General features: G+C 35.2%; 1 protein-coding gene across 3 annotated transcripts in view; it reads left to right on the plus strand.

Moving 5' to 3' along the window:
* Positions 1–20603, plus strand: part of LOC132140052 (rab-like protein 6) — a 31768-nt gene extending 11165 nt beyond the window's left edge. For 2 of the 3 annotated variants that reach the window (XM_059548835.1, XM_059548834.1), the window contains exons 7-16: positions 325–465; positions 2574–2679; positions 5513–5616; positions 7444–7799; positions 10180–10345; positions 10717–10920; positions 11978–12215; positions 12603–12789; positions 16568–16626; positions 17274–20603. In XM_059548835.1, coding sequence (XP_059404818.1) covers positions 325–465; positions 2574–2679; positions 5513–5616; positions 7444–7799; positions 10180–10345; positions 10717–10920; positions 11978–12215; positions 12603–12789; positions 16568–16626; positions 17274–17474 — 1762 coding nt within the window. In that variant the 3' untranslated portion in view covers positions 17475–20603. The remainder of the gene's footprint in view (positions 1–324; positions 466–2573; positions 2680–5512; positions 5617–7443; positions 7800–10179; positions 10346–10716; positions 10921–11977; positions 12216–12602; positions 12790–16567; positions 16627–17273) is intronic. The other variant, XM_059548833.1, reaches the window with a different exon arrangement.
* Positions 20604–21172: the final 569 nt, after the last annotated feature.

The following is a 21172-nucleotide window of genomic DNA, read 5'->3' on the forward strand; positions in this document are numbered from 1 at the left end:
GACGACGTATTTAGTGCTTTGCTTTTTAATGCTGCTAGCTCTTAAGATACTGGCATTTCTACGATGTGTCTTGCCAATGTATACGTGGATGGTCACACAAGTCTAGGAGTGCTGGCCAAAAATGAAAATAAGATGATTTGATGAATCCGTTCAAAAATATCCCAAACTACGCAAAATGTTAAAACAACATTTTAGATATAGATATGTTTATAATATATAAACGTATATTCATATCTAAAAGAAAATGTATGCCATTGTGCATTACACTAGGAAATCATGTCAAAGTATGTTACATATGAATCACAGACTCTGTCTTTGCTGCAGGACGTTCAACTACATCCTTAGGGAGTTGCCGAAAGTGCCAACACACATCCCAGTGTGTGTCCTGGGTAACCAGCGGGACATGGGCGAGCACCGGGTCATCTTACCCGACGACATCAGAGACTTCATCAACAGTCTTAATAGGTGGACAGTTCAAGATTATCCCTCAAAACCAGGGGCTTACGGGCCCCTCTTAGTCCAGCTCCATGTTTGTAGTAGGGCCATGTGAAATATTTGTCATATTTTTCCCAAATTCCGGAATTCCCCCCCCCCCCCCTCTCTCTCTCTCTCTCTCTCTCTCTCTCTCTCTCTATATATATATATATATATATATATATATATATATATATATATATACAGTACAGACCAAAAGTTTGGAAACATTACTATTTTTAATGTTTTTGAAAGAAGTTTCTTCTGCTCATCAAGCCTGCATTTATTTGATCAAAAATACAGAAAAAACAGTAATATTGTGAAATATTATTACAACTTAAAATAATAGTTTTCTATTTGAATATACTTTTAAAAAATAATTTATTCCTGTGATGCAAAGCTGAATTTTCAGCATCATTCCTCCAGCCTTCAGTGTCACATGTAACATCCAGTCTATCACATGATCATTTAGAAATCATTCTAATATTCTGATTTATTATGAGTGTTGGAAACAGTTCTGCTGTCTAATATATTTGATGAATAAAAGGTTAAAAAGAGCAGCATTTTTAAAAAAAAAAAAAATCGAATAATATATATTCTAATAATATATCACTTTTTATCAATTTAACACATCCTTGCTGAATAAAAGTATTGATTTTATTTAAAAAGAAGAAAAAAAAAGTAGTGTATATTGTTATTACAAAATATTTATATTTTAAAAACATATCATCTTTTTTTTTTTTTTTTACTTTTCATCAAAGTATCCTAAAAAACTATCACAAGTTCTGAAAAAATATTAAGCAGCAGAACTGTTTCCAACTTTGATAATGAATCATCATATTAGAATGATTTCTAAAGGATCATGTGATAATGATCCTAAAAATTCAGCTTTGCATCAAAGAAATAAATGATAATTTAAAGTATAATAAATGTAAAAACAATTATTTTAAATTGTAATAATATATCACAATATTACATTTTTTTTCTGTGTTTTTGATCAAATAAATGCAGGCTTGATGAGCAGAAGAAACTTCTTAAAAAACATAAAAAATAGTAATGTTTCCAAACTTTTGGTCTGTACTGTATATAATTTTGTTTTTTTTTCTGGGTTCTGTTTTAATTGTTAAATAAAATGCTAGTAATCAAAAAGTGTGTCTAATTAACTGAAATCATGAAATGCATACAAATTAATAGCATTTTATTTTTTATGAATTTTTAGGGCCAGATGGAATAAAAAAAATTCTCTCTCCAAATTTAGTTTTATTTTATTTTCCCCAAATTCTGTTTTCCATTAGAATTTTTTTTCTCTTTTATTGGTTTAATTAAATTTTACAAATCAAAAAGCCTGTCTAATAAATTGAAATCATAAAACCTTAACAATATATTAATTTATTAAAATTTCTACAATAATTCTATGTTGTCTGTTTTATTATCATAATCAGCAGTAATCAAATAAAGGATAAAACCGTAACAATTTAATTGATCTTTTAATATGTAATCAAATAAAATTTAACGGTTCCTTTTATTTTTTGGCAAAGAAAGTGCTGCACAACAGGTTTAATGTTAATATTAAAAACCTAAAGAAATCTTCATATAATTAAATAAAGTTAAAAATATATATATGATTACTATTATTACTTTGAGAAGTACATTTTGCTGTACAGTAGTAATATATTTCTGTCACAGTTTCTTCAAGTTAAACTTTTATTTTGATGAGTAGTTGTGAAGACCTTTGAGTTTCAAACAGGTAGTTTCTGTGTCAGATGGCTAAAAAATTATCAGGTTTTTGTGTGTGTGTGTGTGTTAAAAATGTTCAGTAAGCCAGTCTACAAACGAGAAAGCATTTGAACAAACTAAAATTGCACACTTCTAGATTATCTGACCTTGAAAAATCAATTATTTTTGCCCATGTGAAAAATATTCAGCAGTTTATGCTAATGAATCAAGCAACAGAAGTAACAAGCTTTTTAATAAATACTGGAAAGATCTGTCTTTTATGTATTACCTACACACAAAAAAAAAAAAAACTTTTTTTGAATAATGTATATGTCACTTATCAGTCAACTTTTCCCTAATCCCATAATCCTTTTTCATTGTAGACCTCCAGGCTCCTCCTACATCCACTATGCTGAGTCCTCCATGAAAAACGGCTTTGGTCTCAAATACCTCCATCGCTTCTTCAACATCCCGTTCCTGCAGCTGCAGGTCAGAGGAAACTCTCAAAGTCAGTGATGAATGTTTGCTCTCAGGTCAATTTTTATCTAGTTTTAGAATAATTTCAAGTGGAATCTTCACATATCTTACATGGGTATTTGATTTTTATCCGTCTTCTTGCTCTAACACATCTACTGTAGTTCACAGTGCATTAAAATTCACTTTTTTTTTTTTTTCAAAGCATTATGAAAGAATAGTACGAGTGTCACCCAAGTATTCTTAAGATGCCTGTGTAAACCTATATATTTGTATCCATGCACGGTTTGGGGAAAATAGTGGCATTTTTTTTTATTGTATGTTGTTTGTTTTATCATTTTATTTATTTAATTTTTTTGCACTAGTACTGAAGTGCTTCTGTCTTTTGTTAGGAAGTAAAAAAAGAGAGAAATACGAAATTTCCCTAATGCATGCATTTTTATTTATTTTTTATTCTGAGCAAAATCTCTTGAATTCACATGTCATAATTAGGATTTTTGAACTCACAGTAGTTCCCACGGTCATTGAAAACCTAGAAATATCAAACAGTTTTAAATTGCGATTTTCTGACCTGGAAAAATCACAAAAATTAATGAAATCTTTCAAGTCTATCATTGAAAACTCCATCAAAAATACTTTTTTTTTTTTTTTTTTTTTTTTTTAAGATATGCATTGCACTAAAATATTCCAGTAGCTTGTAATTGATATCTATGAGATAATTAATTTAAAGGAAATTAAACAAGTGTTTTTTTTTTAGCATTATTTGTATATTATTATAGTATTTATTAATATTTTAAATAAGCTTTTATATTCATATTTTCGGTTTTCATTTTAACTTAACAATTTTAATGTAATGTTTTAGTAATTTTGTCATTTGTTTTTTAGGTTTTTGAATATTTCTATTTAGTTTTTATTTTTAAATTAGAATTTGAAAATGTTTAGTACTTAAAGTTTTACATCTAATATTTCTAATTTCTAATATTAAAATTATTTAAATAGGTTTAGTATTACATTTAGTTTGTTACCAATAACAACACCGATGTTAATCACAAATGTTAGAAAAATGGAAATGAATGGGTCAGAAGTTATGGGAAACCTATAGTAAGCCCTTCTTGAGAGCACTTCTTGAGCACCCCTATTTTAGCAGTAGAGTTAAAGTTTTTACTTTATTTGTATTCTCGTCATGCGTCTCTTGAGACTGGCTGAATGGCATTAATTAATAAGGTAGGTTGAAATTAGCCTAGGGATTAGTGGCGACGGCTGAGTCTTATGTGTCAGCGTCTCAGGCTCTTCCTGAGGTTACTCCACAGTCAGTAGGTTGGAGGACTGGTTTCAGTTTAATGTATTTCATTGATCCTGTTAGAGAAATTAACTTACCTAGTCTAGTTCAATTAACCACCCACACAAGATCATAAATACAGATGCAACCTCTATAGATCATAAAAGTATGCAATACCATATCAGGATGTTTTCAAGGGGTTCTGTTTGGGTTATTTAACAAGTCCATTTATGAATCTTTTGTCTGTTGGACACTGTTTAGATCTTCTAGTCTTTATTATCTGTGAATAGTGTTGTTAGTAGACCAACCTGACTAAGTTGTTCAGACTTGGTGCAGTTAACGTGTTGCAAATCCCGCTGCTCAGAATCAGTCCGTCGAGCACAGCATGTCAATCTCATGAAACTTTCAGTGCTGTGCCGAGATCTGTTTTCCTCTATTTGCTATCTTTTTCAGTCAAAGTTTAAAGGCCACTTCTAACTTGCATGACTTTAAACAAACTTCTAACCCCGAGTATCAGTTCTGTCCACTTAAAGGTTTAGTTTACTCCCAGAATAAAAATTTACTCACCCACCATGTCATCCAAAATGTCCATGTCTTTCTGTCTTCAGTCCCAAAAGAAATGACGTTTTTTGAGGAAAACATCCAGGATTTTTCTCCATATAATGGACAAATTGCAGTTTCAGTGCGGACCCGCAAAGGACCCGATCCCACCCAAGGAAGAAGGATCTTATCTAGCAAAACCAATCTTTAATATCCAAAAAATAAATAAACATTTAAATACTTTTTAACCACAAATGCTTGTCTTGCACTAGCTCTGTGATGCTCTTCTGCAAATTCACGCATTATGTAATCATCTCATTTTCTCCTCCAACTTCAAAATTGTCTACCAATGTTGGTTTCCTTTTTTTTTTTTTTGTGAAGGGCATTTGACTTACTTGCATGCTCACTTTGTAAACACTGGGTTGCTACTTCCACCTACGTCCTGGTGGCCTTTCTTACGTGACTACCTCATTCCTGAAGTCAAGCTAGTTGAGCATTTGTGGTTAAAGTATATAAAAGTTTTTTCTTTAATTTTTTTTAAATTAAAGATTGGTTTTGTTGATAAGATCCTTATTCCTCGGCATGGATCGTGTCGAGCCCTTTGAAGCTGCTCTGAAACTGCAGTTTGGACCTTCAACCTGTTATAAAATAATAATACTACTAATAATAAATAATAAGAGGAATAAATAACATTTGAAAATACCATGATATTTTTTATCGTAATTAGTGATTGTGCAACAGCTGGCAACCGTGTCCATGCACAAATTAGTGTTCTGAACTTATTTACCCAGCGCATTTTTTTATTTAGGTCGTACATGCGCATCACTTATGTGCATCCTGGGTAATTGGTAAGTCTGTGTATTTCAGAAAAAGTTGAGCTGCAGGCTTGAAGTTTTGCATATTTCTCTACCCATTAATTTCTAGTCCTCCTCCTAATTTAGAAATAAAAATGAAAGAAGTAAAAATGAGGTCAGTGTTGATGTCCCTTGAGTTGACAGTATGTTTGATGTGGCGTGTTTGTGTGTGCAGAGGGAGACTCTGTTACGGCAACTGGAGACAAATCAGCTTGACATCGATGCCACGTTAGAAGAGCTCAGTGTTCAGCAGGAGACTGAGGACCAGAACTATGACATGTGAGTGTGAACCTCATGTACACACACCAATATGCAATATATTTCAGATGCTGTAGAGCAGCGTTTCCCAAACTGCTTGGGGTTTGTGAGTTGATTAAGAGCTAATTATTAATTAATTCAAAAAAAGAATTAAATGGGTCTGCACAATGAATCAAAATAAGTGACATTCGTAAACACTCAAATTAAAGGCTGCTATTCATTTAAATAAGTCTGCATTGTGTTGTGCTGTATGTTTCGGAGTGATACCGTCAAATGCAACATGCACTAGGTTAATTTTATTTACACGTTCAGATCATTTTCAACATTTTTTTGAAAAGAAATGTACAGCATTTTACCAGTATTCCAGCAAAAAAAGCTTGACGCTTTGAAATGTTAAACGCTACAGTTATTGAAGATTTGACCATGGTGAATGTAAATACATAAATGTTAGTATTGTAACTTGTAGTGTAAAATATTGTCTATTATATTATTTTATTTTATTTTACAGAGCAATTGTAATCTACAGTGGCTATATCTTTCAGTCTTTTTTTTTCATTAATATAATAAAAAAATTACATTATTAATATTAATTCTATTTTAAAATAATAATAAAAATAATTATTGTTGCTATTGCTGAAGTTGTCCCTTGTTTGTTCTGAACAGTTAAACTGAGAACTGTTCTTCAGAAAAATTATTCAGGTACCGCAAATTCTTCAGTTTTCCAGCAGTGACTGTATGATTTTGAGATGCATGTTTTCACACTGAGGACAACTGAGGGACTCAAACACAGCTATTAAAAAACGGTCAAACGTTCACTGATGCTCCAGAAGGAAGCAAGATACATTTAGAGGGGGTGAAAACTTTTGAACACTATGAAGATGTCCAAATTTTTCTTATTTTGTTGAAATATATTTTTTTCCATTTAGTTCTGCCCTTCGTAAGCAACAGAAGATACTTATATGTTTCCTGGAACACAAATTAAATACAATTTACCTTGATCTTCAAATTCCAAAAGTTTCCCCCCCCTAGCTCTTAATGCATCGTGTTTCCTTCTGGAGCATCAGTGAACGTCTGAACCTTTATTAATAGTTGTGTTTGAGTCCCTCAATTGTCCTCATATGTATCTCAAAATCATACAGTCACTGCTGGAAAGAGTTTAAAAATAAACTGAAGAATCTGCAGGACCTTAAAGATTTTTCTGAAGAACACTTCTCAGTTTAACTGTTCAGAACAAACAAGGGACTCATGCACAACCATCACAAAACAGAAAGACAGTCGTGGATCCTCAGGTAACAGCACACAGTATTAAGAACCAAGGGTTCCCAAACTTTTGAATGGGGTTATTTTAATAATTTCAGCAATTTTTTTGTATTGTGGACTATATGCAAACATCTTTTATGTAAAATATCTTACTCAGGACAGTACAAAATAAAAAATAACATGCATTTAATATGATCTCTCTTATTTTGTTAAAATTATTCACATTTTCACAGATTCTGCAAGGGGTTCCCAAAACTTTCGCATGCCACTGTATCTATATAAACATATTTAATATTGTGTATATAATACTAATAATTCATATTAATGTGTTGGTAAATTACTGAAATATTAAGGGGGTACCTCAAGTAAATATTTGACATATAAGGGTTATGGCTGAAAAATGTTTTGGGAACCCTTGCTATAGAACATCATACAGGCTCAGGATTATGTTGCACTATATTGCCACTGGGACTTTGAAATTACAGTCAAGTAGATTTAGTTTTTTACTCTGGCCAAGAGCTGTCCACTTAAACAGGAATTTCATCTGACCATCATTTTCTGGATTTCACAATTTGACTGTTTTTCCAGATTTCTTGAGATGATGGAGTCACGCAAAGCTTACGGCTCTCCGGCTCCCTCTAATGGCCAGAGCCCATCCTCGGGCTCCCAGTCCCCTGTGGTGCTGCCCGGTGCTGCCTCTCCCAGTAACTCCAGCCCCAGTACCCCACAGGTCCCTGTCCCGCTCCAGACCCAATCCGCTCCTCCACCACCTCCATCTATACCACACCCTCCCGCCCAGACCACAGCCACCCATGTACCCCAGACACCATCACAAACCCTGGAGCATTCGCACACAGCACCGGTGCCCGCACCTGCCCAGAAACGAGGCTTCATCTCACGCCTGTTCGGATCATCCATTGCAGAGCCATCACCGGACAAACCTGGTCAGTATACAACAGTGTTATTATAGAGATCATTGATATATTATTGGAGTTTTTCTTTTTTTATATACAGGTTTTCTGCAGATCTTAAAAATCCTTAATTCACCCCTTCACATATTCAGGTCTTTAAATCAAGATGCATTTACTTGAAAAGCAAATTGAAGATATGTAGTCTTGTTTTCCGAAAAATTTAACAAAATTAAGTAGTTTATGCTTGAAACAAGAACAAATATCTGCCAGTGGGATATGAAAACTTGTTTTCCCTTTGAATTAAGGTGGGTTTTTTTCCTGAATCCACTGGCAGATATTTGTTCGTTTTAATCATAAAATTCTTCTTCTTTTTTTTTTTAAAGAATTTATTCGTATAATTTTTTTTTTGTGTAAAATGAAATAGGAGGTAATGGAGCTTATTCAAGAGATTTATTTTTAGAGACCATACGGATGTATCGTGTTCCATTAAATTTCTTTTTCTTAAAGTCATAATATGACCTCCATAAAATCTGCAGAAACCTGTAATATTTTGACTTGGTTTTTTTTTTTTATATTTTCTGTTTTCATTTTTATTTTATTTTATTTAAAGTAATAAGTAATTGTGTTGGCCTATTTTATTATGTGTATAAAGTTTTTATTACCTTTTAATTAGTACATGAAAATGAGAAATAATGCTTGATTAAAAAAAAAAAAGCTTAGGTTTTTTTATTCATTTTATTTTATTTCAAGAAATAAATATACTTTCTGGTTTTAGTTTTAATTAACAATGACAACCCTGGAACAGAAGTCAAAACAACGTCAGTAGAGTTTGCTTAATTCTGGAGCTTTTTAGCTAAATAAAAATTATGCTATAAAACCTTTAACTTACACACTTGCTCTAGTGTGTTTTTAGATCTGTGTGTGTTTTTCTATCCCAGTGGGGACTTAAAATCTGAATACACACTGACTCATGGGGACTCGTGTCCCCGTTGGGACCTAATTCCCCATGAGGAAACTAGCTTATAAATCATACAGAAGGAGGCTTTTTTTGAGAATGTGAAAATGCTGAATGTTTTCTGTGAGGGGAAGGTTTAGTGTACAGGGATATGATATACAGTTTGTACAGTAGAAGAGCCATTACATCTGTGGAGAGTCCCAACAGGGATAGTAAACCTGACGTGTGTGTGTGTAGGTTTGCTAATGTGACTATATGAACTGTAGTAAAGAGGGGCTGTCTTCCAGAGACTACATTCATTGCCTCATATACTGAATACCACCGAGACATTATCAGGCAACACTGGAGCCGCCACTGCAGTCATTACAGCGACCTGTGGACTGACAAACACATGCGCAGCTCTGCACCAGTGCATTTACTGCTGCATTGCAGATCCTGGGGGATGGGGCCAATCAGGAGAACACTAATGCACTTCCTGTCAACACATACATATATATATATATATTATATGCATATATTTTGCTTTCTTAATTTTGTGTGGTTTCACAAAAGCTCCCTTGTTCTGGGGAATGCTGGATCCAGTTTGCCAAATGTCTAAACTGGCATTAAAGATGCCACAATATCATAAATACTCATTAATAATTTAATCAGCATCACAGATGGTATGTTTTATCAGTTTCTATTTGGTTTTATTTGGATTTTAGCATGAGAAGTATAGATATAATCATATATTAATTTCCATACTGCATTTTATGTGTTTTGGTGAAATTTTAGCACAAAAACGATATTTAACTCTTTTTTTTGAGTTTGTAGTATTATTGAAATTACTTCTTCTGAATGTTGTACTGCTGAATGTTTTATACATACATATATATATATATATATATATATATATATATATATTTTTTTTTTTTTTTTTAATATTATTATTATTTTATTTTTTTATGCTTGAGGTGTAGTGCCAGATTTAGGAAATTATGTTCTGTTTATATTAACTTTTTTTTTTTTTTTCAGAATAATTATAATATTTAACAAAAAAATTGAATATAATTTTAGAACATGACAATTCTGTAATGGTCAAGTATGTTTCTGGTATATATATCTGATCTTTGCGATCATGTTAAATCATGCAATTAAAATAATCTAAAATTCATGAAATACATTACTTTTTATACCTTAGGTGTAATTACAGATTTACCTAATAACATTACATTTATAGTAACCATATTTTAATAATTAATAATAAAAGTTTAATATAATAACAGGAAAATACCATAATGGTCAAATATTTGCACAAATTTGTGCCTCTTACCATTACTACACAATACATTAATATGATTTCACTCAACTTGCATTTGGTTAAAATGCACACCTGACCTGTTGCCATGTAGCTAGAAAAGCATTTAGCTTATTACACGCATTAGTTTTAAAACCTTTAAGGTCTTTTATCTTCATTAGAAACTGCAGGTTCTGAAGACCCAAAGTCCTCTGGAAATGTGCAGTGTGTGGATGACTTTGTGCCGGAGGTGGGCCTGGACCGGACCTTTCTGGAAGATGGTGGAACAGCAGCCGTTAAATCAAAGAAAAAACCTCCAGCATCAGCTCCCATCCTGGACAGTGATAGGTAAGCTGTGATAACGAATAGTTTGTTTCTAAAAGCAAAAAACATAGCTTGTCTGAGTATTACTGTAGTCATCTCAGCAGCTCATAAACAAACTGTGTAAAAGGATTACAAATGGGATTTTTTTATTTCCTCAGATCAACGTGATTTTTCTGTCTCTGAATGTTTATGGTTCTGTTGTTTATAAGAGATGAAGAAGGTAGTGAATTTTGAGGAACAGTGAAAAAGAGGCAAACATTTATGGCAACAAACATCTTTATTTAAAATAAGGACTGATGCATTGATCACAAAAAGAGCAGGGGGATTTATTAAGAAAGTGAGTTTAATTTTGGTCACATGTTAAACTCCTGAGACCTCTCCTGTGTTTTCCTCAGTGATGGAGAGGGACGGGGAAATCCTCTGGTCTCTGGCTTCCAGGATGATTTAGATCCGGATGACAGAGTGCTGTCCCATCTTGCTGTTAAAGCGGCGGTGCCGAGCATAGGCGTCACACTCACCAGTGATGATGAGGAGGAAGATTCATCTCTGCCCTCTGCTGCCCAGCACAAAGGCATCGGCTCGGGGTCAAACTCAAAGGGGTAAGAACCGCCTGCAGATGTGTCAAATGCGTCATACATTTAACAGATAGACTTCAGTGAGATGCAGACGTGCTGAGACCTGACCAGAATTTCCTGAAGATCTGTTGTGCGTTTTTAATTAATTTCCCTCACGGTTGATGAGCTTCCGAAATAGAAATGATTCCATCAGCAGAGAGACTTGTCTAATTTACTTTAATTAAATCACTCTTAATGAAGGCAAAACCTGTTTTCATTTCTTGATGATATTATTGTTTTCAATTAATGCTACTTGGCACAAGTGATTTCCATGGATGGAGGGATGGATGGATGGATAGACTGACAAATGGAGAGATGGATTGAAGCATAGATAGAGGGATTGATGGATGGATGGATGGATGGATGGATGGATAGACTGACAAATGGAGGGATGGATGGATATGGGGGGATGAATGCAGGTATGGATAGACTGACAAATGGAGAGATGGATTGAAGTATAGATAGAGGGAGGGATGGATGGAGGGATGAATGGATGGATGGTTGGACTGACAAATGGAGAGATGGATTGAAGGATAGAGGGAGGGAGGGATGGATGGATGGATGGATGGATGGATGGAGGGAGGGAGGGATGAATGGATGGATGGATAGACTGACAAATGGAGAGATGGATTGAAGGATAGATAGAGGGAAGGATGGATGGAGGGATGGATGGAAAGACTGACAAATGGAGAGGCGGATTGAAGGATAGATGGAAGGATGGAGGAAAGGATGGATGGAGGGAAGGATGGATGGATAGACACTGACAAATGTAGAGACGGATTGAAGGATGGATGGATGGATGGATGGATAGATAGATAGTTGGATAAATTGACAGATAAATCACGGATTAAAGTGATTGATAGATGGATACATGGCTGGACGGATAGAAGGACTGATGGAGAGACAGACAGATGGATAGATGTATGTATAGATATATAGATGAACAGAAGGCTAGATCTCTGATGAATAATTATTTGGAGTCAGGATGTTATTTGCTCAGAAAGCACCTCATATTTCTGTGGAATATGACTTTCAACTCTAGATCTACGGTGAACTCTGTCAAACAGCTGCAAACCAAGCCAAAGCCAGCTGAGAGACCCCAAAGCCTGAAAACCCCAGCAGGACCTACAGTGCAGCGACAAGGCCTGAAGACAGGAGGCGCCGTCGAGGCCAACTCCGATTCAGACCAAGAGGCTCCAGTTGCTCATCAGATCATTTCACTTGTCATGGACGACCCTGAATTTGAGAGCGAAGAGCTTGACGTACCTAATATCAAGAAGGTTGAAAAACAGTTTTAGGCTCTTGATAATAAGTTGCTTAAGAGTAACCAATCAGCGAATTAAATCTCGAGCCATGGCCTGCTATTCCACACTTAATCAGTGTTATTTTAGTATGTCAAATTAGATTTTTGTTTACATTTTCTGTTTTCATTTTAATCTTAGTAAAAGTTTTAGCCTAAATCGGAAAAAAAAGTTAAAATGTTTTAGTTTTTAGATTTAAATTTAGTTAACGATAACAACCTTGACTGAAATACACTTAAATCTATCACAAATGTTGTTTCAGAGAAATAAAAATCATCTAATGTGTCTAGATATTAAATGAGTACTTTGCCACCAGATAAATGCCATTCAGTCTCTTATCTTTTCTGCTTTGTCTGTTTTCTGCAGGGCACTTTTTCTGCACGAGATGACTTATCTGACCGGTCAGATGATGGGTTTGTGCTAGCTGGACTCCCGGAGCCCCCCAAACCTGTTGCCCCCTCATTTAAGACCCTCAACTGCAACATTGACCTGTTCGGCCTAGGATTTGAAGAGATGACACATAATAGTAAAGACAGCAGTGAAGACCAGGAAGGTAACATTCAGTAAATGACTTGCTGATCAAACCAATACTGATCAAAACTAAAGAGGATTCACGCCCTTATCTTTCTTTAGCCAAAGGGGAATGGATATATATATATATATATATATATATATATATATATGTGAATTTTATATATATATATATATATATATATATATATATATATATATATATATATATATATATATATATTAGGGGTGTAACGGTTCACAAAATTCACGGTTCGGTTCGATACGATACACTGGTGTCACGGTTCGGTACGGTTCGGTACGTTTTAGATACAGCAAAAAGAAAAAATTGGCAGATAAATTTCCTTGATTTTTATAAAATGTTTTTTTTTTTTTACATTGAACAATGATGGAGCTATTCTTTACCCATCTTCTATAGTGTTTTCTTAGCAGCATACTGTATAAAACAAAAACAGCTCCTTATAAAAAAAAAATGAAAATGTTATATTATTGTAGTAGTTATGAACAAATACAAAGATGTAACTTTTTATATGGAACTCTATAACTCTTTATATTGAGTGTGTTTTTACTCAATTGGTCCTCTATAGGGCTTATGTTTTTTGGAACAAAGCAGGAATTACGGTCTGTCTGAAATGGGCTCGTGAAGGAATATTGTAACGGGGCTCAATTACATTAAGCATGTTCTTAAAACCTACGTTTTCCACTACAGAGTAATGGGCCTTTCACACAGGACGCGGTATGCGCGGTGCTTGCCGCTGGGTTCAGCGTTGCCCTTCAGATACAACGCGATTTGCGCTGCGCTATGGCGTAGGCGGAGTTTTAAAAACTTTTAGCGGGAGCTCTATCATAGTCTGTTGTTCCTTGAATGGAGAAATGTCTCCATGACACAGCTTTCCTGACGATGTCCCTATACTACCTCAAACTTGTATCGTACAGCTCAGGAAATTCTGACACACACAGTACTGTACTAGCCATTCATTCATTTTGATTTCCGTGCTTGTTTTGGATCCTATTGGTCGCGCTGGTAATCGTCACAGAGCGCAGCGGCAAAAGTTGAACTATTTTGAACTTTGACCGCGGCGTGCGCGTAAGCACGCAAATGATGCGCACCGCTGCGCTTGCGCTTTGGTCGACGCAGCAACAAAACGTCCTTGCGCGGAGCAAGCCATTGAGATGAATGGGTTTTATAGCGCCGCGCATACCGCGTCCTGTGTGAAAGGCCCCGCTCGCTCACTCAGTACACGCTGAAGGCTCGTTGCAAAATGGCTAATGCGTTTAACAGACCAGAAATAGAAGATCCTCCAATAACCAACAGGTCTGGTGTTTGGGTGCACTTTGGATTCCCTGTAAGTTAAACGCATTGGCCATTTTGCAACGAGCCTTCAGCGTGTATTACTGAGTGAGCGAGCACCTGACTGAGTAGCCTAACATAAACATATAAGTTGGTGTTTTTTTATTCTTCGGGGGTGTCAGGGGCATTGCCTGTTACGTCGTTTGGGTTATTGGGCTAACTTGTTGAACGCATATCATTATATTTCAAAAAAAATTTTATTTTCCAAATATAATTAATTAGTCCAACGAACCGTTCGGTCCATAATGCGTACCGCGTACCGAACCGAAACCTCGTACCGAACGGTTCAATACGAATACGCGTATCGTTACACCCCTAATATATCGAACCGAAAGCCTCGTACCGAACGGTTCAATACGAATACGCGTATCGTTACACCCCTAATATATATATATGCGCATTATGGACCGAACGGTTCGTTGGACTAATTAATTATATTTGGAAAATAAAAAAAAATTGTGAAATATAATATGCGTTCAACAAGGTAGCCCAATAACCCAAACGACGTAACAGGCAACGCCCCTGACACCCCCGAAGAAGAAAAAAACACCAACTTATGTGTTTATGTTAGGCTACTCAGTCAGGCGCTCGCTCACTCAGTAACGTTATGCGCTGAAGGCGCATTGTAAAATGGCCAATGCGTTTAACAGACCAGAAATAGAAGATCCTCCAATAACCAACAGGTCTGGTGTTTGGGTGCACTTTGGATTCCCTGTAAGCTATAATGGTGATGGCAAGAGAGTGGTGGATAAAAAAAACAACGATATGTCGCATCTAGGGTACACCAGCGGGAATACAAAAAAAAAAAAAAAAACACCAGCGGGAATACTTGAAACATGTCAACTCATTTACGCCGACATCACCTTAGTGTGTCAGTATCTGGGAAAAGACGAAAAAAAGGAGAAACATACTCGCAACAAACTATCCCCGCAGCATTTAGACAGACATTTCCAACGGATTCAACAGGGCAAAAGACATCACCACGGCGATTGGTAGGCTACATTTACGTTATAGCCGCGGATATGAGACCTTACTATTTACCATTCATTCTATCATCACCATTATAGCTTACAGGGAATCCAAAGTGCACCCAAACACCAGACCTGTTGGTTATTGGAGGATCTTCTATTTCTGGTCTGTTAAACGCATTGGCCATTTTGCAACGAGCCTTCAGCGCGTACTGAGTGAGCTCCGGTTGACTGCTCACTGACAACATCAGTCGTTCCTCCTTGTTGAATGAGTGGAGAAGGGTATTCCTGCACAACCGGAGGCTGCAGGAACATACTGTTGAATGAGTGACTTCTAGCAGGCTCCTGATTGGTTAACGCGGCGCGAATTGACGCCAAAGTTCAATTTTTTCAACTCGGGCGGCAGACGCGAATTCGCGTCAAATGCTAAATGCACAAAAAGCACCATTCGCGATAACGCACGTTTCGCGCAAAGCGCTCTTTTTGCGCAAAGCGCTCTATTCGCGCGTCAATTCGCGTCATTCGCGCGAACTAGACGCGCGAATGAGGCGAATTCGCGTCTTTCGTGCCGCGAGACCTCCAGACGCGCGTAAACGCGCCTTTGCATTGACTTAACATTGAAATCATTCGCGCCAGACGCTCTATTCGCGTTTGGTGTTAAGTGGAAAACATAGGTTTTAAGAACATGCTTAATGTAATTGAGCCCCGTTACAATATTCCTTCACGAGCCCATTTCAGACAGACCGTAATTCCTGCTTTGTTCCAAAAAACATAAGCCCTATAGAGGACCAATTGAGTAAAAACACACTCAATATAAAGAGTTATAGAGTTCCATATAAAAAGTTACATCTTTGTATTTGTTCATAACTAATATAACATTTTCATTTTTTTTTTGTTTATAAGGAGCTGTTTTTGTTTTATACAGTATGCTGCTAAGAAAACACCATAGAAGATGGGTAAAGAATAGCTCCATCATTGTTCAATGTAAAAAAAAAAAAAACATACTTTGTTAGTTTTAATAAATAAAACATTTTTAAAAATCAAGGAAATTTATCTTCCAATTTTTTCTTTTTGCTGTATCTAAAACGTACCGAACCGTACAGAACCGTGACACCAGTGTATCGTATCGAACCGAACCGTGAATTTTGTGAACCGTTACACCCCTAATATATATATATATTATTATTATTATTATTATTATTATTACAAGATAAGTCAAGATTACATTATTTAATCGGTCATTTAAATCTGTCCTACTTTTTGATGGTTAATTTAAGTGTCAATTTAATTAACTCTTAAAATGAAAAAAAGATTACTTTTAGTAGATCTTTGAAAACATTGGTGCATATTTGGTCTGGGTGAGACTAACACAGGTTATGCTGTCACAGAGCACTGCAACTTCATTGCTTTCAAGTGTTGACGAATATGAAGAAAAATGCTTTCTGAATGTGACGCATTTCCAAGTGTGTTTTATCTTGCAGATAATGAAAGCAGACACTCCACAAAGGACAAGAAAAAGAAGAAAAAGAAAAGCAAAGAGGTAAGATACAGAAAAAACCTAACCATATTAAAACTAACCTAAAACCTAAAATATGGTTACTTAAAACCTAACCATATTAGTGATTGATTGTGACTGATATATCATCCAAGGCAATTAATCCTGCAAATATTTTAATGTTTGCAGCATCAGTAATGTGTGCCACTTCCAAAATCTACCAGCAAGCTTGTCATCTGATAGTGTCCAGTTTGTTTATTGATATTTGTGGCACATTTAGTCGGATCTTGTTTACTTGTGTAGTGCTTATATACAACTTGTTTCAAAGCAATTTACAGATAATAAACAGAAAAAGAAAACCATTTCAGAGTTGTAATATTCTTCCTTTAGGAAATAACACATTTGGTTGATTAAAGCAGCTTTACAGAAGACAATAAAGTGTCGTTATTTATGGAAAGCAGAACAATGAATTGAATTCAACCAATGTCAAATACAGCTAAATTTATACGATTGAGGAAAGTCTTAATTTTGCATCATTATCATTAAATAGTTAACATTCTCAGTATCTGTATCAGCGATCATAAAGCCTGTACTGACTAAAACTTTTTTTATGCCATCAGATTTTGTTGCTTGTGCACAAACTGTCTTTACATGTAATTAAACAAAAGGGACAAATTTTGTTTTTGTTCTAGGAGGATGAGAAAAGCAGCAAGAAACGAAACAAACACAAGAAAAAGGAAAAAGATGACATGGGAACAGGAGACGAGAAAGAAAAGAAGAAGAAGAAATCATCAAGAACCAAGAAAGCAGGAACTGTGGACGCTCTTGAGGCCTTCCTGGTGGGTGGAGACGGACCAGGAAACAGTGAGGGCGGAAACTATGAAGAACTCTAACCAATCAGGGTTTGACATCGCCAGCTCATTTTCCAGTCCATTCCACTTGTTTTTCAGTGCCTAACCTTTCAGATTTTCACAGCGTTTTTGTTCTTCCAGCATTGCAGCTTTAGAAATTGGTATGTTTGCACCATTGTCCACATCATGACGCTTTCTAAAGTGTATCAGAATTTTCAGACCTGTAATTTTTAGATGCATTTTCTGAGAAAGATTCTGATATTAACTGATACAAACTCACTTTGCCGTTCCACGAGCAGGTCATTTTAGCTTTATTGGTTTTGTTCGTCTTTGTCAGTGTATCTATGTGTCCCTGGAAGTTTTTGGCAACTCTGTGTGCTTGCATTTTACTTTAGCAAAAATATAGAGGGATTAATCAGACTTGCATTCAAATCTAGCAAACATATTTGCCCGCAATACATGAGCAGAACTAATTTCTGTGTCATACATTCAAAGAACTGTTTGCATTTAATTGAATATTTCCACTCACGTTTGTAAACCATTCTTGCATAAATTGTCCAGTGCAATTATATTCAACAATTAATGGTTTTCATGAACAGTTTGCACACAACTTAATTCTGCATGTGCTTCTCATGAATGAGACCTGATATGTTGTGACATTGAATTGTCTTCCAAATGCTACATCATATTTCAAACTTTTAAAAATAATCAGTCGTAACTAATTTAATACCATAAGCCTCTTTCACCATCAGTTTCTTTCCATTAATGCCTTGAATTGTTTAACACTAATAAAATGAATGCCTTTATAAAGCAATCCTAAAACGTTAATTAGTGACCGAGGCTCTGATAGATTGCTTACATTAACAGAATTACTGTGAGCTGGAGAGACACTCCTGCAGCAACTGCAATCACGTTTGCAATTAGATATAAGATTAATTAGGACAAAGTCAATCAGATTGTTTTTTTTTTTTTGACAACTGTTTATGCAGTTAGTATAATTAGGATCTAAAAATGTGTTTCGTAATCATAGTAATAATTTCTTGTTCCGGTCAAAATTCTTCTCTCATTGTCTGTTTGCCGTGTCCTGTCTGTTATTTTTGTTATGTCTTGTGTACTTGTAGATCTAGTATTTTAGATACACTCCAGATCATTTCAGTGATGGACAACCAGGAACATCATCTCTGGTCCTGTGATAACGAGGCACCTCGAATGTCCTTTATGTTATAGCAAACTCATTTAGAGGCGGCTCATGCATAAAAATGTGTGAATTTCATAATTTTGAGTGACAGCCCTGTGTAAATTACTAAATGCAGCTGAGCTGAGCTAAAAGTGATCAAAATAATGAGTTCTGCTTGACTTGGTGACCCAAGGGGGAAAGAAAGTGTTTTAGTGAAAGATCTAAAAGAAAAGAAAAAATTGAGCACATAAAGTGGAAGTAAAATCATAGTTTGAATGCACACATTTATACTTTGTAATATCATCATAAATTGGATAATATATTGGCTGCAAATGATCCATTAATATTTTGAAGTTATTTAGACAAATGATTGTTTACTCATCATTCCTAATGGACATCATTCATGAATCCAGATCAGAATCGTTTTAATCAGTGGTTAAATCAAATTAAAAGTGAAATGACCAATTACTCTACACAAACGATTCATTCTCATTGTGTTTCATGAATGAATCCCAGTGTTTACTTCAATGCCCCCTTTTTATGCTTTTAATTAATCAAATATTGATAAATGATTACCAAATAATTTCATGCAATCTTACTTCAGTTGTTCCATCATATGGAATGTGTAATAACTATTTCTGTACAGTTTTACCAGTGATTCATTTTGCTTTGGTTTCATGAATGAATCCCAGAGTTTACTTGCACTGCCCCTTTATGCTTTTTTAATTAGCATTAATCATGTATTGATAAATGATTAGGCCTACTAAGTAATTGCAGGTGTTTGTATTTCAATTACTGGATCACATTGAATGTGAAATGACCGTGTTTGTAAGAACAGATTTACCAGTGATTCATTTCGATTGTGTTTCATGAATGAATTCCATTATTTACTTTCAATGCCCGTTTTTGCTCTTGTTATCATCATATATTGATAAACAACCAAATAATTTCAGGCGGGAATATATTATTCTAATGAGCCAGAATTTTCAGAATGTTTCAGCTTAAGTGGAAGAATGACATCACCCATAGAGTTGTGCACCTCAGACAAAATGACAATGTACTTTCTGCCTACTATGAGAAGGACTTGTTTTCCGTTTGACAGTACTATGAACATTCACCTTGGCATCAACCTTTGAACTTCCAGCTTTTTTGGTCCAAAAATTGTCCATCCCTTTTGTAAACTGTCCCACTACGGCTTACCCTCAAGATACGCCCTCAACCTGTTGAAACTGGATTTTGATTTCTGCCGGTAAAGATGTTTTCTCAGAATCCCACAAGGAGTTCAAGGGCATCCTTGGGGTGAATAGCCGGTAACTAAAGGTACGTTTAAAGACGTGCAGATTCCTGTCTGTCTCTTGCAGCAATCATCTGCATATCTTATGTGGCTGCAAATTGGCTCCACACGCGCCTCTGAGAGCATGTGATGCATCAGGCTGTCACCATGGAAGCACACACCTGGGAAAAATGTCTCTACACGCTCACTGTGATAAACAGTCACACTGTCCTGGATTTACGAGCATACTGTTAATACTCTCACCCTAAACCAGCCTAAGGGCAGAAGTGCGCACCTCGAACACAAATCAACTTCCTTTTTACTCTGCCCTCTAGTGTGATTGACCCTGAAGGGCCCTTGATTTATTTATCTATTCATTCGGCATGCATATTTTTTCCGACCACATGAGAAAAGGAGATGGGAAATGAATGCATGCTGCATTAGCTCTTGCTGGCTTTTGGACTGCATGCAATTATTAGCATATTTCCTGTGTAGTGTTTCACAACTACTGCTTTCATGGACCAAAAATGTTTGAGAACACTAGTTTTATACCGTATATTGGTTTTATTTTATTCATAAAGCATATATGCATTCCAAAGCCTTTGTTTGGAATGGCTGTGTTTGCCTATTCATTGTTTTTGCTATACCCTGTTTCATTACCCAATGTATTCATATTTCATTTATGTGTTTCAATTGTTTAATAAATACAAGAAAATTTTGATCCGGTTTTTATGGAGTTAAGCTACTTAGGTTAAAGATTTATTTTTCGTAATGATGAAAAAAGAATATATATATATTATGCATAATATACACACATAAATAATGGGTTTTTTTTGGAGGGGGGGGGGGGTCAAATCGATTAACCGGGATTAATTGCATCACAAATAAGAGTATAAAAAATATATTTATATATATGTTTTAAATCATACATGAATATGAATAAACATATGCATGTAAATATTTCTTAATTACACTACCATTGAAAAATTTGGAATCAGAACGATTTGTAATGTTTTGTACAGGAGTTTCTTCTGCTCATCAAGGCTGCATTTATTTGATCAAAAATACAGGGGAAAAGTAATATTGTGAAATATTATGATTGTAAAATAAAAAATATATTTTAATATACATTACAATCTTATTTATTCCTGTGATCCAAAGCATTATTACTCCAGTCTTCAGTGTTACATGATCCTTCAGAAATCATTCTAATACGCTGATTTATTATCAGTGCTGGAAACTGTTGTGCTGCTTCATATTCTTTTGGAATCTGTGATATTTTTTTCAGGA

This window comes from Carassius carassius, chromosome 4 (assembly GCF_963082965.1).
Source record: "Carassius carassius chromosome 4, fCarCar2.1, whole genome shotgun sequence".
NCBI classification, from domain to species: domain Eukaryota; kingdom Metazoa; phylum Chordata; class Actinopteri; order Cypriniformes; family Cyprinidae; genus Carassius; species Carassius carassius.